Genomic DNA, 18,085 nt, shown 5'->3' with positions numbered 1-18,085 from the left:
CATGTTCAGATTCTCCTCTATTTCACACAACAGTATGTAATGCATGTGCTATATGTATATCAAATCAAATTTTTTTTGTCACAAATAGATGATACATACAGTACAATATGTAGTGAAATGCTTATCTGCTTTACTCCAATGATTATGTCTTTAATGCCATCCAGACCTGCTGCCTTCCTCATGTTCACTTTCCTGAAATCTGTTTTTATGTTATGTTCCTACAGAGTGAGTGTGTAGAAAAGAATATTCTTAAATTTCTCAGTTCTCAAAGTCAATTGTATTCTCAAAGTCATTGTATACTTTTAGAGGGCTTAATGGGCCATTGTTTTAAGAAATTCAGCATTTGAGGCTTTGGCCATGAGAGAAAACCAGAAGGTCGTTTGCTTCCATTTATAGCTGCTGGGCCTTTGCCTCCCTGTCTGCCTGCCTGGACAGGTGATGACAAGTCAAGGAAAATGCAGATTATAAGAAACAGTGTTATTGTTTTATAGGCGTAGCTGCCCCAACCTCTACCTCAATATATTATGTGTGGGTCTGCCTGATTCTGACTGGTGGGAATTGATTGAGAAGTTTTGGATACCTGCTCAAGGCATGAAGTAATGATGGCAGTTTCGGTCAAGTGATCGACATTAGGTAATGATTGGAAGAGCCAGAAGGAGGAGAGTATTTTGCATAAGTGAAAAGAATTGTAATAAACGTAAGCTCGCTGAATTTGCTCATTGCTCATTTCACATGATTTGGGTCTGTGTATGCATCAGGCAGTAAAACTTGATTGTGCCTACCTGAAACTCCGTGTGCCTTCTTTGAGCAGGGTGTTTCTCCACAACAAGTGCTCTTTGCTCACTGAGCTGTTCTCACACCACAGATGCGCTGGACTGCAGACGCTTAGTATTTAGAATTGAAGCTTGGACAGAAATTATCAATCCCGTATGCAAAATTGGTGTCTGCACACACCTTGCTGGGAGTAGTTGCTTTATAGTCCATAATTGTCCACAGACCTTGCCACGTACAGCTATGATTGGACTGTTCAAGTTGTCCTTTCACTTTCTCCCCATATCTTTGCTTAGCGGCTTTCACAACTCTCCTAAGATTGTATGAGATTGTACGGGAAGGCTTTGTTATCGTCTTTTTTTTTCCCAGACACGAGCCCTGAGTTGTATGTAGTGGTGTGACTGTAGTCATCAGAGATGCACCTGAATATTTCCCAGTCAGCAACATTCAATGCTTCCTCTGTTTGGTCTTTCTAATACAAAATCAAGAGTATAGCAGTGATCCAGTATCCTGTCCGCTCTGGTAGAACGGTGTGACAATTTTGAGACTACCCTTGCTGAAATAGCTGAGATCAGCATTCAGGTTATAATTCTGGTAATAACAAAGTATATATTACAGTTCTGTCTGAGCAGTACCTGTGTCTGATTGAGGTGGAATATACACAGCCGTGACAATGACCAAAGTAATCTCTTGGGGAAGATAATAGACTTCTGTTTAGTCCATATGATAAATAGAGAGTGCTTTGGCAGACTGAATCGCATAGTCCAGTACCATCAAAGACTGCTATGTCTCTTTGAGACAAACAATGTTGCAGCTTCAAATGTCTCGCTGGAACTTTATCCTTGCTCTGATGTAATCCAGCCTGCTCTGTGGTGACTGGACCTTGGCTAGTAAGAACCTGGGCATCGGGGCATAGTGTTCTTGAGCCCTCAGCCTGTTGCACACCTCATCTCGTTTCCCTCTCTGTTTCCTTTGGGTGCGTCTGCTGTTGTTGCTGTTGCCATTTTTTCAGAGTATCTCACTTGGCCAAGCTGAGTCAGCAAATATGGAGACTGAGCTGAGTAAGAGATCTATATCTTTTCTCATCCACTCAGGTCTGTAGCACTTTGTTGTGCCAAAGGACTTTATGTATGAATGTAAGGTACTGTTAGGGAGAAACCAGAAAAATTAGTCTCAGGATTTTTTTTTTTTTTTTTAGGATTGCAGAGGTCAAAAAGTTAGTAAGCCAATAAAGAGAAATGAGCAGCCAAACAACAATGACCAGATGACAAATTCAGAGATCCTGTGCTGGCTGGTTAGCATTTCTTAAATAATCCCATTAGAATTGTTTTCTTCTTAGATTTTGAACAAAAAAATCCAAAGGTTGAACATTGAGAATAGTACATCAGCAACATCAATTAGCAGCAGCAGCACAGTAACAGCAGGTTATGCCACCAGGAGATCACGCGACTAGCAATGAATGTGATTAATAACAATAAGACTGCAGTAATGGAGAAAAAATACAAAACTGCAGTGCCTGGAAGAAAAACACAAATTACATCAATAAATTATCAATAAGAATAAATACAAATAATAAAAAACTATACCAAATATGCAAAACTCTGCTATAACATATTACAGTGGTGTGAAAAACTATTTGCCCCCCTTCCTGATTTCTTATTCTTTTGCATGTTTGTCACACAAAATGTTTCTGATCATCAAACACATTTAACCATTAGTCAAATATAACACAAGTAAACACAAAATGCAGTTTTTAAATGATGGTTTTTATTATTTAGGGAGAAAAAAATCCAAACCTACATGGCCCTGTGTGAAAAAGTGATTGCCCCCTGAACCTAATAATTGGTTGGGCCACCCTTAGCAGCAATAACTGTAATCAAGCGTTTGCGATAACTTGCAATGGGTCTTTTACAGCGCTCTGGAGGAATTTTGGCCCACTCATCTTTGCAGAATTGTTGTAATTCAGCTTTATTTGAGGGTTTTCTAGCATGAACCGCCTTTTTAAGGTCATGCCATAATATCTCAATTGGATTCAGGTCAGGACTTTGACTAGGCCACTCCAATGTCTTCATTTTGTTTTTCTTCAGCCATTCAGAGGTGGGTTTGCTGGTGTGTTTTGGGTTATTGTCCTGTTGCAGCACCCAAGATCGCTTCAGCTTGAGTTGACGAACAGATGGCCGGACATTCTCCTTCAGGATTTTTTGGTAGACAGTAGAATTCATGGTTCCATCTATCACAGCAAGCCTTCCAGGTCCTGAAGCAGCAAAACAACCCCAGACCATCACACTACCACCACCATATTTACTATTGGTATGATGTTCTTTTTCTGAAATGCTGTGTTCCTTTTACGCCAGATGTAACGGGACATTTGCCTTCCAAAAACTTCAACTTTTGTCTCATCAGTCCACAAGGTATTTTCCCAAAAGTCTTGGCAATCATTGAGATGTTTCTTAGCAAAATTGAGACGAGCCCTAATGTTCTTTTGCTTAACAGTGGTTTGCGTCTTGGAAATCTGCCATGCAGGCCGTTTTTGCCCAGTCTCTTTCTTATGGTGGAGTCGTGAACACTGACCTTAATTGAGGCAAGTGAGGCCTGCAGTTCTTTAGACGTTGTCCTGGGGTCTTTGTGACCTCTCGGATGAGTCGCTCTGCGCTCTTGGGGTAATTTTGGTCGGCCGGCCACTCCTGGGAAGGTTCACCACTGTTCCATGTTTTTGCCATTTGTGGATAATGGCTCTCATTGTAGTTCGCTGGAGTCCCAAAGCTTTAGAAATGGCTTTATAACCTTTACCAGACTGATAGATCTCAATTACTTCTGTTCTAATTTGTTCCTGAATTTCTTTGGATCTTGGCATGATGTCTAGCTTTTGAAGTGCTTTTGGTGTACTTCTCTGTGTCAGGCAGCTCCTATTTAAGTGCCTGGGAGTGGCTACGGAAATTGAACTCAGGTGTGATACATCACAGTTAGGTTATTTTTGAACAAGGGGGCAATTACTTTTTCACATAGGGCCATGTAGGTTTGGATTTTTTTTTCTACCTAAATAATAAAAACCATCATTTAAAAACTGCATTTTGTGTTTACTTGTGTTATATTTGACTAATGGTTAAATGTGTTTGATGATCAGAAACATTTTGTGTGACAAACATGCAAAAGAATAAGAAATCAGGAAGGGGGCAAATAGTTTTTCACACCTCTTGTATATACAGTGGAGAAAAATACACCCTAATTGTATCAGAAATCCTATTTTGTACTGAAAATTCTCAGAAGTTAATGTTCCATAGGCCAGGGTGTTTGTCTTGGATGATCTGAGCTGGAGCCTTCATGTGTGCCTACCTTGGAGAGCATAATGATGATTGGAGTTAGTTTTTTCTCTCTGTATTCAGCCTTTTTGTTTAACTGTCTCATAAAGTTCACTGGCTAATAGTTGCCTGTTATAGCAAAACTCCCTTGTTATCTTTTCCAGGAGACGTAGCTGATTGATCAGCCACGTGTTTCTTTGAAACTGAAAAATTGAAGACTGTAATCAGCATGTATTACAAACCTAAACAAAAAAAAGCTTTTTGTTCCCTCAGATAGATAAACAACTGTGAACTAAGCATGCAAGCAAGTTTTAAAGGGAATTATGCAGTCTAAGATCAAATGAATCCTCATATCTTTTTGTCTTATTTGAAATAATGTATATTACAGTAACATTTTTTTTTATTAATTTATTTCCACAAGGAAGAACAATTCGTTCAATTAATTTACTGTTTTTTCAATAAAGTCAGTATGTGACAGAACAAGCTAATAAAGGAAATTTATTAATAAGAAGAAAATAATATCTACACTTAGAGCACCATTTCCCAGCCCGCAAAATGTTAAAAAGCAACTTTCTTTAAATATTGTGGTCTTTCAACCCAATGTATACATGTCTGTATGTAGAACACAGTTGCATGTAAAGTTTTAATTTCATTTATTTGAATATGAAAAGATTTTAAGATTTCATGTGACATATAATTTGAAATTTATTTTTGTGACCTTAATATACACATTAGACTATCATTTTAGACGGATAGATAGGTAGTGGTGATAGACTGATTGGCTAGCCACAGGCTGGAATTAAGTGTTTTTTCTTTGATCTTCAAATGTCGCTAGCAATTACTTAATATATAATGTAAGTCTGCCAAATGCATTTGGTGTTATGTACCTTTAAAACAACAGAGGATTGTTAGAAAGACCTTAACTGTGCACACTACTTTACTGTTAAAATCCAGAACACTACAGGACATCTTTTTGATGTGGATTTTTGTTCTTTTTGTAATCTTTTTTTTTAACACAAACATTAATGTGAAAATGTGGATTCATTCTTTAAATGTACTTAGCTTAACATGAAATGTTAATAGTTATTAAAACCTGATGTCTTTACAGTTGGTGGCACATTTATATCATAATATTGTATGCTAAATGCATCATACCATTGCACTGTAGTAGGTGAAAGTTCTACATATTCATCTTTCTGGATCATTATAATTGCAAAGCTTGACAGGAGGATGAATTTTCCTTTACTAATAATTTTTAACCTCTTATACTGTGCATACTTGATTTTTGTAATGCTTACATTATTTTGTTGTGTTTCAGACTATGCAATTGTGTGTTTTGATAGATGGTCACCACCATTTTATAGCTATCTCCACTTGACTGAAACCATATTCTTTATAATTTCAGTACAGTGCCTGTTAATGGGCACATGATATGGATGTCCTGTAGTGTGTTGTGTCATTTGTCCTGACTAAAAAAGATGCTGGGGACATTGATCCTGGAATCTGTGTACTGAATCCTATTCCTAAAAGTCTCTATTTTGCTCATTATAGCTAGTGAAAGCTAGAAGACACTTAAAGAAGGCTTCAGTATTAAGTCTTCTTGAATTGTCGTCTTTGACTTTGATTTTTGTTTGATGTCTGTGGATTTGGTAAGATTTAGCTTGTGTTTGCTGTTCTAGTTTCTGACCATTTCTGTTGTACAATACAATACAATACAGTTTATTTTTGTATAGCCCAAAATCACACAGGAAGTGCCGCAATGGGCTTTAACAGGCCCTGCCTTTGACAGCCCCCAGCCTTGACTCTCTGAGAAGACAAGGAAAAACTCCCAATAAAACCTTGTAGGGAAAATGGAAGAAACCTCGGAAAGGCAGTTCAAAGAGAGACCCCTTTCCAGGTAGGTTGGGCGTGCAGTGGGTGTCAAAAGTAGGGGGTCAATACAATACAATATACACAACAGAACAATTCCTTAAGACAGCATAATAAAAATTTTAGAATTACGGTTTAACAGTAGATGATATGACATAATTAGGTTTGGATATTTTTAGAGTCCTGGAGACCTCATCCATCTAGCTGCATCTCCATTTGGCCATGCCACGGCTGAAACATTGCTCCGATGAAAGGACCCTCTTTCCCATGATTCCTGTGATCCTCCATCAGGGATGACTTTACCATAGGCAGGCAAACAACTTGGCAGGTGGGCGTGGCACCAATGGCCACATTTGGGTACCGAGAAAAGAAACAGAATAGGTGAGGGTTAGTATTCAAATATAATTATCATGTTACTTATGTTATAGTGCTAATGACTAACAACAGAGATGCAGTATGTACAGTTAATCAGCAGCTCTAGTCAGGATATGCTAAACTGAAGTAGTGAGTCTTCAGCCGGGATTTAAAGGCTGAGACCGAGGGGCATCTCTTATGGAAGCAGGAAGACCATTCCACAGTTTAGGGGCCCTGTAACTAAAAGCTCGACCTCCCACTGTTATTTTATTAATCCTTGGAATCCTAAGCAGACCGGCATCTTGAGATCTTAATGTGCGCTCAGGTTTGTAAGTCATGATAAGTTCAGACAAGTAAGTCGGACCTTGGCCATTTAATGCTTTATATGTTAAAAGGAGGATTTTGAAATCTGCCCTAAATTTAACTGGGAGCCAGTGTAAAGATTTAAGAACTGGGGTTATGTGTTCATATTTTCTTGTTCTTGTAATAATTCTTGCAGCGCATTTTGGATTAACTGGAGGCTGTATAGAGAACAGTTTGAACAGCCAGTGAACACCGCATTGCAGTAGTCAATCCTACTAGAGATAAATGCATGAATTAATTTCTCACAATCCTGTTTATTTAGAAAGCGCCTTAATTTCCTAATATTTTTAAGATGGAAAAACATGTTTTGGACGACTTTGTAATATGCTTTAAATGACATGCTAGAGTCAAAGATAACTCCTAGATTGCGGGCTGATTCAGTAAAATTAATTGGGATTCCAACTGAGTTAAATGACGACAAAATATTGCTGTGATCAGCGTCATTCCCTCCAACAATTAACATCTCTGTTTTATCTGTATTTAAAGACAAGTAGTTCTCATTCATCCATTCCTTTAATTCACTAACACAACTAATTAAAGACAACATCGGAGAAACTTCATTTGATTTAAATGAAAGGTATAACTGGGTGTCATCTGCATACGAGTGAAAATTAACATTATGTTTCCTAATGAGAGATCCCAGTGGAAGCATGTAAAGTGAAAACAGTAAAGGTCCCAGTACTGAGCCCTGCGGGACACCATATTGAACTTCTGTGTATAATGATGGAGTACTGTCAGCACATTTCTGTACATACTGGAATCGATTTGATAAATAAGAACTGAACCAAGCGAGCACGGGCCTGTAAGCCCAACATCGTTTTCTAGCCTGTGCAGTAAAATAGAATGGTCAATGGTGTCAAATGCTGCACTTAAGTCCAACAACATAATTACAGTGGAATTTCCTTCATCAGAGGATATCAGAATGTCATTTACAACCCGTGTTAGTGCCGTTTCTGTACTATGACCAGTCGAAAGCCAGACTGGAATTTCTCAAATAAATTGTAATGCTAAGGTGTGACTGAAGCTGACTGGCGACTACTTTCTCTAGTATTTTAGAGAGAAATGGTAAATTTGAAATAGGCCTATAGTTATTTAGTATGTGTGGGTCTAGGTCTGACTTTTTAAGTAAAGGTTTAATGACTGACACTTTTAGTGCATCAGGTACTGTGCCATGCAATAATGAACTATTGATAATGTTTAGAATAGGTGCTACAAGAACATCCATTGCACTTTTACTAGTTTTGTTGGCACTGGATCTAGGGAACAAGTAGTGGGCTTCTTTTTTAGGAATTAAAGTTAAGACTTCCTGCTCAGTTACAGGATTAAAATTATTCAAGTGCTGAATGCAATGTGAGCAGGGTCTGCTAAGCTAGTATTTGGTTTGTACTGTGATGCTGAGATCTGGGATCTTATATTTTTAATTTTCTCATTGAAGAAGTTCATAAAGTCTGTACTGCTAATATCTGTTGGTATTTTGCACTGTTGATCTGAATTCCCATTTGTTAATTTAGCCACTGCTCTAAAAAGTACCCTAGGATTTTTATTATTGCTATCTATTAATGTAGAATAGTATTCTGAGCGAGCTTTAAAGAGGGCCTTTTTATATTTATTAACACTCTCTGTCCATGCAATTTGAAAGACATGTAGCTTTGTTGTTCTCCATCTGCTCCAGTTTTCGACACTCTAATTTAAGAGCTCGAGTGTTTTCATTAAACCAGGGAGAGTTTCTATGTGCTTTGATCACTTTTGTTTTTAGGGGAGCCACTGTGTCCAGAGCATCTCTCAAGGTCACATTATAATGTGATGTTAGCTGATCTAAATTGTTTTCCACGTTTACATTTGATGTTAACTGATCTAAATGGTTTTCCACAATTACACTCGACTTACTCAAGGTATCTATAAATTTTGAAGCAGAATTACAATCTAGATGTCGCACTGTCTTTGTTTTAATCTGCGAGTGCGCTGGCATGGGCAGAACTAAATCAAACGTAATTAAGAAGTGATCGGAAATAACTACATTTAATGGAGTAATATTTAAATTTTGAATTTCAACTTTGTAAGTTATAATTAAATCTAATGTATGGTTATGATTATGAGTTGGACCTTTGACAATCTGACAAAATCCTACTGAATTTAACAAATAAGTAAAACATTTGCTAAAAGTGTCAGTTTCCACATCAATGTGTACATTAAAATCCCCATCAGAACTACGTGATCATAATTTATAGCCAAATCAGACAGAAGGTTGCTAAATTCAGTCATGAACAATGAATATGGCCCTGGTGGTCTGTAGACTAGCACTATAATTGTGTTGGAATCTGTTTTAATATTTAAAATGAATGCCTCAAAGGATGTAAAGTTGCCTAAATTTTTAGGAGTGATTTGCATTTTGTTACAATGAATTATTCCAAGGCCTCCTCCTCGACCAGAATCTCTAGACTTATGAAGGAACGAGTATCCATCTGGTGACGCCTCAGCTAGGGACAGTGTCACATTTACTAAGCCAGGTTTCAGTAAGAAGACACAGATCAGATTTTGTACTTAATATTATATCATTTACCAAAACAGCTTTAGTGCCAAGAGAGCGAATGTTCAATAAACAGCATTTAAAACTGCATGGTTCTTTCTGAACTGCTGATATATTTTTTGTTTTACATTTGAATTAAATTTCTATTACAGATGCCCCTGGTGGAGTGTCTGGTTTTATCCCTTGGTCTAATTATACACCTTATTTTTGGTTATCAATTAATTTATGGTTTGTTTCAAGACTAAATTTACTGGATGCCCCACAACAGGGATTATGGGTAACAGCTTCAGGAAAATAACAGGTGGGATAAAGAACAGCCTGTGATTTAAGATCACATGACTGCGGCCTGGATGGTGCTCTAATCAGTCAACCAGGCAGTTTTGCTGCCATATTTTGGGATAATACATAAGATCCCTCCAGTTAGGATGAAGACCATCTCTTCTGAAAAATCCAGGCCTTTCCCAAAAATCATCCCAATTGTTCACAAATGCTATGCTTTTATTTGCACACCAGGTTTCTAGCCAGCAGTGAAAGGAACGCTTTTAAGTTTCCACCACCCGCTAAGTGATCGACTTTAATTTCTCACTGCCGGTTATTTCTACTGGTCAGCTGCCGGCTTTATCTCAGGTGAACTTGCTCGTGTGCTTTCAAAGGGCTACGCGCCTGTGGGAGACGCCCGCTCTCTGCTTCCGCGCTGTTGTCTGCTCTGTTTTTTGTTTTTTGCCATTCTGCTTAGTTTAGAGGAAGCTGAATGGTGCTTTCAAGAAGTTTATGCCCAATGGCCTATTTCTTTGATTATTTGTTTGTTTTCCATGTCTGATTTTTTTTTTTTTTTTTTTGTTTACTCGGTTCCATTTTTTTTCCTGGTCTATTTTGACTCTTGCCTGTTTCCCATTCCTTGAGACAATCCATTTTTAGTGTTTTTTATATTGCCTGACTACTTTTACTGTTAATCATCTTCTGGTTATCGTAACAATCTGATTTGTATATGGAAGCTGATGTACATCATGCAGTTAATTTTATTCCTTTTAGTGTTTTGTTCAGGTGAACTAAACTCACAGCAATATTAACCTCTCGTAATGTTCTGTTATTTTATATGATTTTTTGATTTATTATAATGAGCAATACATATACTTTGAAGCATGTTTCCACCAAGCTGCTATTTGCATTCGGTTGCCTTTTTATGTTTTCACAGTTTATGAAAGCAAACAAAATTAAAATTATGGCCTGGGGCAAGGTTTACTCAGATCAATCCCTGCAGAATACATAGTACATTGCTTCTTGGTTTGAAATCACTATCCATTACAACCTAACGGTGGGGGTTGCAAGACATGTTCATGTTATGGTTACTTATATATAAGGAAGAAAAGTTTGCTTTGAAATTAGACATTTGAAACCAAAAAGTAAAATCTCAGATAATTCAGAAGTATTCATATCATTTTAACTAGACACAAATGTTCCTCAGTATGCCTTCAGCTAGCTTTTAACAGTGGCTAGACTCAAAGTCAGGAATTTAGAAATCTTAACTTTGTATTGAACAAAGCTAAATCAGATAATGAATGATGGTACAGTATGTGTGATCAAATGAGAAATGCATCTTGTATCAACTTTACACAAGTGTTTGCAAAAGCTCTCTTTACTTTTGCCCTTTGCTGCCAGAACTGACTCCGGCATCCTGCAACAATTCATTAGGCTAAATTGGATAGTTTGAAAATGATAGTTTACTGCTTTAGAGCTGTGAATATCTCAAATTTTAGCAATACTTTATTGATCCAACTCACCCACTTGTTTGACCATAAAGCACCTTCAAATCGGCAAGTGAATTCAACACTGTCCAATTTTCTGTGAGGAAAATAATCGATTAGAATTGACCATAAAATCATGATTGATGCACCTCTTCTAAGTAGTAAGTAATTAAGTAACTCAGGGCGTAACTAAGTATTTCATTTATCATTAGAAAAATAGTATTATAATTAGGCATAGGAATAAAACAAGACTGTTAAACAACCTCAGAGAGGTATACAACATGGTGTGAACGATAGGGGGTGCTCTCGCTCCCTTGAACCCCTGTCCACGACTCCAGACACCAGGTAAAAGTCCAAATGTTGACTTTATTTTTATGCCACAGTGCACAAAGCACACTCTCCACCACAATACTCATATAAATCACCATAAATCAATCATACACAATCCTCCAGCTCCCAGATGCATTGCCACCCTTCCACCCAGCTCAGCTCATTGTCTGTGAGTTCCCATAGTCCTTTTATACCTCCTGACCCGGAAGTGTTTCTGCGCAATATTCCACAAGTCCTTATTCCTTCCGGGTCAGGGTAAATAGTCCTTTTTTTCAACCCGGAAGTCCGTCGCTCTTCCTGTGACGAACCTCCGGGTCACAGGCACTAAGAAGCCGTGGTCCTCCTGCAGCTCCCTCCTGTGGCCCCACGGCATCCAGCAGGGCTTTGCATAAAAACTCCAATGTCCATGATGCCCTGCTGGTCTTCTGGGGACCTCCACACTGCAAGGAGGGCTCCACCTGGCGGCTTGGGGGTATTGGCCGGGATAAATGGCCGGCCATCCTTCACAATGGATAAAACATTAAGGGGAATAGAGTAAAGACAATCACTCACACTTTTAAATTTCAGATTGACTGAGGTTAGTCTTTCAAATAGTTTTAAAAGACGATGGTGTTTTTATATATCCTAAGAACACCATCATGCAAAAGCAAGTGCCAGAAAGCTTATCACTTGCTATACATAGATTTTTTACTAGGTGCATTCGGAAAGATGTAGACAGGATAGTATCTTTGATAAATTTGAAAAAGATGAAAGAATTATTATCCTAGAGTTTATTCTCTTTTACTGAAGAGATTTTAAGTTTTGCGTAGTACGAGTATGTTTGTATGCTTTCTCAAAGTGCGTAGTATTGTGTCAGAAATATAATAATGGTCAGCTGCAGTAAAGAAGCTAGAAGCTGTACCATTAACTCAACTTCAGGCATGAACAGATACTCTCTGAATAGCTTGAGTTAGAGGAAGATGAAGGGTCAGAACCTACAGATAGACCAATGTATCATCTGCATAACAGCGAATTGGAAAAAAATTTATTTTTGTAACAGTTAATAATACTTTTCCATCCACCTTGATGCTGCTTTTGTATTTTTTTCAGTTCTTCATTACTGACATCCTTAGAAAATATGCATAGAATTACATGATCAAATGGCTTTCTCAGTTGCTCACCAAATGTGTTTGTACAAGGAATATTTACTTATTGTAACTTACAGTACTTAATATTCATCATGACTTTTGTCTTATGTTATTATTAATTGCATTTGTATGTTTGTTTTTTTGCAGGTTAGGTGCATTGGCGATTCTAAATTGTCCCTAGTGTGTGCTTGGTGTGTGTGTGTGTGTGTGTGTGTGTGTGTGTGTGTGTGTGCGTGTGCGTGTGCGTGCCCTGCGGTGGGCTGGTGCCCTACCCGGGGTTTGTTTCCTGTCTTGTGCCCTGTGTTGGTTGGGATTGGCTCCAGCAGACCCCCGTAACCCTGTAGTTAGGATATAGCGGGTTGGATAATGGATGGATGGATGGATGTTTATTTTCTAACTCTATATGTTGATGTGTTGATGGCAATGATGTATTGAAAATCAAATTAAAAATAATATATGGATTGAACTGACTGCTAGAAAAGTTCCCCTTTAATCATTAATGTACACATAAAGAGAAGCAAGTCTGGGCATTTCTGAAGTGTAACAAGGGGTGAGATAAGTGACAAATATACAGATTAACTGCCAGCACCTTGAAATCTCCAAGATGCCTCTGCAAATATCTTGAGAGCCTAAAACAATTAACATGCATGGATAAAATTAGAGAAATTAACAAGTTGGTATGTAAATTAGTTGAATTCCCTTCTTTTTATCAGTGTTGGGAGTCCAAGTGTTGTATGTATTTTTAGTAATAATTATATTAAAATACAAGGAAGAAATCTTACAAACTAGGATTAATTAAATTAATCCAACCAAGTCCCTTCATCTTTTATATATATAATATATATATTTCATATATTTTTATATATAATTGTATGCATCTTATTTTATGCAGTGCAAATGTAGCAAAAGCTAAATCTTATCTGGTAACTTTGATAATCTATCAAATTTTAGAATATTTAATCTGTCTTGTGTCTTTTTTGGTTACGGTATAGTATGTATACAGAAGGCCACACACATTATCATTAATAGAACATAGGCAATTGGAAGCACCCATTTTGCGAATTGCATTACTTGTTAACTAGGTATTCTTTAGTGTAAGTGCCTCTCTTGGAGGAAACTGGATTTTATGAGAATTAGATCAAATCCACAAGTTGACTAAGTAGTATGCATGGCCAAGATGTGTTTTTGTGAAAAATAGCAACCCAAAAAACAATTAAAGCTCTTGCTGAAAAGTCAGCAGTTTGATACATAGTGTCAAACATTAAGGTATGCATTCACCCAATGATTTAAATGATGCTTATATAGCCAGAGAGAAGGAGTTACAGCAAAAAGTAAAGGTATAAGTGAAAAATATACCTGCATTCCCATGTACCTGTGCTGACATGGATTTTGAAAATGAACAGACATTAATAAAATATGTAACCTGTAACAAAATTAGAGGAGAAATAACTCGGGACGTAACGAAGTACTTCTTTAGGTAGGTTTTGTCAGACTCCAGTCTGGCTTTTTAGTCTCTGTGTCAGCAGTGGGGTTCTCCAAGGTCTCCTACTGTAGTATCCCTTTTCATTTAGGTACTGACAGATATTGCAAGATCACACTGTTGCACCCCGGGTCTGCAGGTTAGCTTGAATATGTTTGGAAGTTGATTGAGGTTCTTTATCCACTATTCAAACAATCTTTCGTTGCACTCTTCCATCAGTATTTGTCTTCTGTCCAGGGAGGTTAGCTACAGTGCCATGCGCTGTGAACTTCTTAATGACACTGTGCACAGTAGACACAGAGATACTAAGATCTGAGGAGATGGACTTGTAGCATTGAGATTCTGCTTGCTTTTCCACAATTTTGGTTCACAAATCCTTGGATAATTCTTTACTCTCCTTCCTTTTTTTCCATGCTCACTGTGGTACACACAGACACAAGGACTGAGTCAACATTTCTCCATTTAAACTTGTTGCAAGAGTAATTTCTATATTGTCAGCACCTGTTACTTGCTACAAAGGAGCATCACATGATTTAAATCCAATTATTTCTGATAATTTTGAAAAGGTGCCAGTAATTTTAGCCAGTCCATTTCTGGATATCTGTGTGGAATAATGGGTTAGCTCTGCTTTTATGTTGTTTTTCAAAAGCATTATTAATTGCAACAAGAGAAGTTGTGCAAGAGTCATTTTCTGATAAAAGTGCAGGGATGTCAGTGTTTTTGACCATGATTGTATTAAAAAATTATAAAATTATATCAAAATGATGTGAGCAAAAGTCATTTTTTTTTTGGTGGATTATATGTCACTGGACTTATGTATGCTTATTGCCATGGTAGACTACCTAATGCATTTGAAGGTGATATTATGACAACACATGTATCTCCATGCCAGATATCAGTTAATGATGCCAACATTTTTTAACTACTGTAAATTAAATATTTCAATTTGATAAGTTAAGTATGCCATTTTATCCAAATCATTTTTTTGTGATTTGTTCCAGGAACCTTTTGAGGATGGCTATGCAAATGGGGAAGACAGCACTCCAATGGAAACAGCTGCTGCCAAAGAAGCAAATGAAAGCAAAGGAGTTGTAAAATTTGGTTGGATTAAGGGTGTGCTGGTGAGTGTTTGTTTCTTTGAAATTAGTTGGTTTATTAATCTAGTTATTTTCTGTTCTTGTTCTACATCCAAAGAGCTGTGCACTTATTATGTAGTGCAATTCCAGTTTCCCTAATTCAGATTTATGCCCTTAAACATACTGATCTGTTTTCTTTGTAAACATTCACTGTAAATTAAGGTGTCAAAATACATAAATATTTTGGTGTGAAAGCATGTATGCATATTATTTTCAATTTTAAATAAAAATAGTTTTTGATCCATTTAAAATGGTTGTACTATAGTTGTATCGCACAAAAACATGCTACAACATGGATAGAATGTACATTTTTTGGCATTGTTTTAATTAATTTAATTTATTCTGTTTTTCCCTTTTGGGATTATGTTAAATATTATACCATTATTTCATCTTCTTTAATCCCCGTGTACAAATTGCAGGCTAGCTTGATTGATCCTTGATATGTTTTTGATATGATTTTATTTTTTAAAATGATTTACTCTGAAGTATATTAATCTCAATTAATTAATATTGTTTCCTTGAAAGGTAGAACCTCTGATCTATATGAAACACAGAAAAATGTACTGCTAATAAGTTAACTTGAAGCGCTTATCATTTTTAATACCCTGCCTCCAATGATTTTATTTATAGCTTTGTGCCTGACAGTCGAAGAGTGCAGCAACAGCTTTGCTTTTTACACTATACTATAAATTCCAACATAAATGCAGAAAACTCATAATGCATGCTAGGTCTCATTGCTTTATTTAAACTAATATACTATATGATTCATTGAAAATGTGGTAAATAATTATTAATAATAAGGACATGTAAATTTTTTAATGGGAGCCTGTTATTTAAGTATTTGTTTCTTTGCTCCATTAATTATATACTGTTCTATTTTTGATTCTACTTCTAGGTGCGATGTATGCTAAATATATGGGGTGTCATGCTGTTCATTCGCATGTCTTGGATTGTTGGGCAGGCTGGCATTGGTAGGTAAATATTTATTGTGAAATGCAAATGCAATTTAAATCTGGACAGTAGTCTACACCATGTATTATCCACTTGCTAAATATTGCTATGGGGAGCTAAACGCAAGAAGTATTTGTTCTAACAGACCCTCTAGTATGGCAAACTTGTGATAGCTAGCAATATCCTTATAAATGGATAAGCTTGACTAAGGCAGTTGCGTTTAGTGAATAACAACCAGGAATTTGGCCAGACTAGTGTCTTCAAAATCAGTTAAAACTATGTGCTTTTAAACTTAAATTACTAACTCCGACTACTAGATTTGATCAAATTAATTCAGCCAGTTACACAACTTATCTCTAATTTGTTGTCATTGTACTGGGAGTATAAGTGTTTTCAGTTGACTTCTTCTAAAGCAGTGATTCCCAGCCTTTTCAATGGCCTGCACCCCTAGAAAATATTGATTTATTTTCACACCCTCTACAAAAGTAGTATCACATTTGAAGATGTAAAAGTCTAATTTCTAATTTTTGAACCACAAGTTGAACCACAAACAGTACTGCAGTGTGTACAAATTGAACTAAAAAAAACAGCTTTTAACTCACAGTGCATAAAGAGTAAACATAAATGGAGTCATGTACCTTTATAAAGCTCATTAATCTTGAAAATGTTTACCCCTTGAAACACAGACACCCGATTAATGATCTGGGGGCTGGAGTATACTGCAAAGCATCAAGCAGTAATGACACATGATCAAGGGGTTTTGTGGATTAGAGACCCTCATGAAGCAATAGGCGTTGATGTGCTGCTGAGCAGTGAAACACAGTCGACTAGCTTTACCCCCTGATAACCTGCACTGCAGTTCAAAACCAGATATGCCGCATAGTTAAAATTGCTGTGCTACTGCCAGGACGAGCAGCAGGTGTTGCATCAAGTTCAGTCCCCCTTGTCACCATCACTGGCAAAAATGTTAGTCAGACTTGGGAATAAGTGACATTTCATTATCAGGGCTTGCACAGAAATCAAAGCTAGACCTTGCCTTTCTCTACGGATCTTTATTAAAAAAAAAAAAAGTAACTTGCCTTTATGAATGCTCCGCCTGCAGCAAGGGACCCTCAAGAATGTGCATTTCTGCAGCTCATTTCACATGTGGCAATTACACATGCAATGCTTGATTCTTTAAATACCATACAGTAGAACATGAGCACTAATTAATAAAAACCTTAAATGGTGACACACTGTAACACACCGATCGCACTATGATAAAGTCTGACAACACACATCACTTAATTTTGGCGAATCTCAATGCAGCCTTCCTCTTCGTTGCACCCCCTGAAATTTCATCTTGCAAACCCTGGGGTTGCAGGCATCCCAGGTTGAGACACCTGTTCTAGAATCTAATATTGTACTTTAATTAGATGGCTTTATATACTGATGTTGTGTGTGTGTGTGTGATTTTACTTAAAAGAATATATTTAAGTAGTACAATGTACAAATATCACTTAAACATTCTGTAAAAAGTCAGGAAAAGATTTCATTAAGCATGTTCTCTGAAACCATTCCTATGCATAAATGCTTAGCCTTGTTTGAAGGTCCAAACATTAGGCATGTTGAGCCTATACTGTATCAAAACACCATATAAATACGATGGGAAAAATGTACTGTGTATTTTATCATCTCTGAGCAGTTATTAACCAACACAGACATTTGCATAGGATCTCCAGTTTCCAGTGTGCATACCTCTTATGAAGTGTGGACTTTTAGGGGACCATCTCCTCTTCTGTCTCTGACTTCCTTCCCTTCTGCTTTGCCCAAGCTCTTACCAGTTTACATAGGCTGTCTGTACAATATAATGATTTCAGCTCAAGAGGAATTCAACCTCCACCCTACTTTGTACTGGTTCTTTTAAAATGGCATCTTCAGTCCAGATGCGGCCATTGCAAAATTGATAATGAAGCTCAAGTTGCTCTGCTACAATTACTGGTTTTGATCACCAGAAGACTAAATATTCTCAACTGTTATTTTATCTATTCATACAAGTAACAGTCAAGGTTTTCCTCTCAAAAAACTAGCATAAAGTAGGGCCAGTATATTAGCCATTCATTTTTATTTTTTTTTTTTAAATGATTTATCAAA

General features: G+C 37.0%; 1 protein-coding gene across 5 annotated transcripts in view; it reads left to right on the top strand.

Moving 5' to 3' along the window:
• Positions 1-18,085, top strand: part of slc12a2 (solute carrier family 12 member 2) — a 201,910-nt gene that overhangs the window by 69,390 nt on the left and 114,435 nt on the right. For all 5 annotated transcript variants that reach the window (XM_039759496.1, XM_039759494.1, XM_039759493.1 and 2 more), the window contains exons 2-3: positions 14,867-14,986; positions 15,897-15,972. In XM_039759496.1, the coding sequence (XP_039615430.1) occupies positions 14,867-14,986; positions 15,897-15,972 (196 nt within the window). The remainder of the gene's footprint in view (positions 1-14,866; positions 14,987-15,896; positions 15,973-18,085) is intronic.

Source organism: Polypterus senegalus, chromosome 7 (assembly GCF_016835505.1).
Source record: "Polypterus senegalus isolate Bchr_013 chromosome 7, ASM1683550v1, whole genome shotgun sequence".
Classification (NCBI taxonomy): Eukaryota; Metazoa; Chordata; class Cladistia; order Polypteriformes; family Polypteridae; genus Polypterus; species Polypterus senegalus.
Note: the sequence above shows the minus strand (reverse complement) of the source record. Positions and strands in the feature narration are given on the sequence as shown.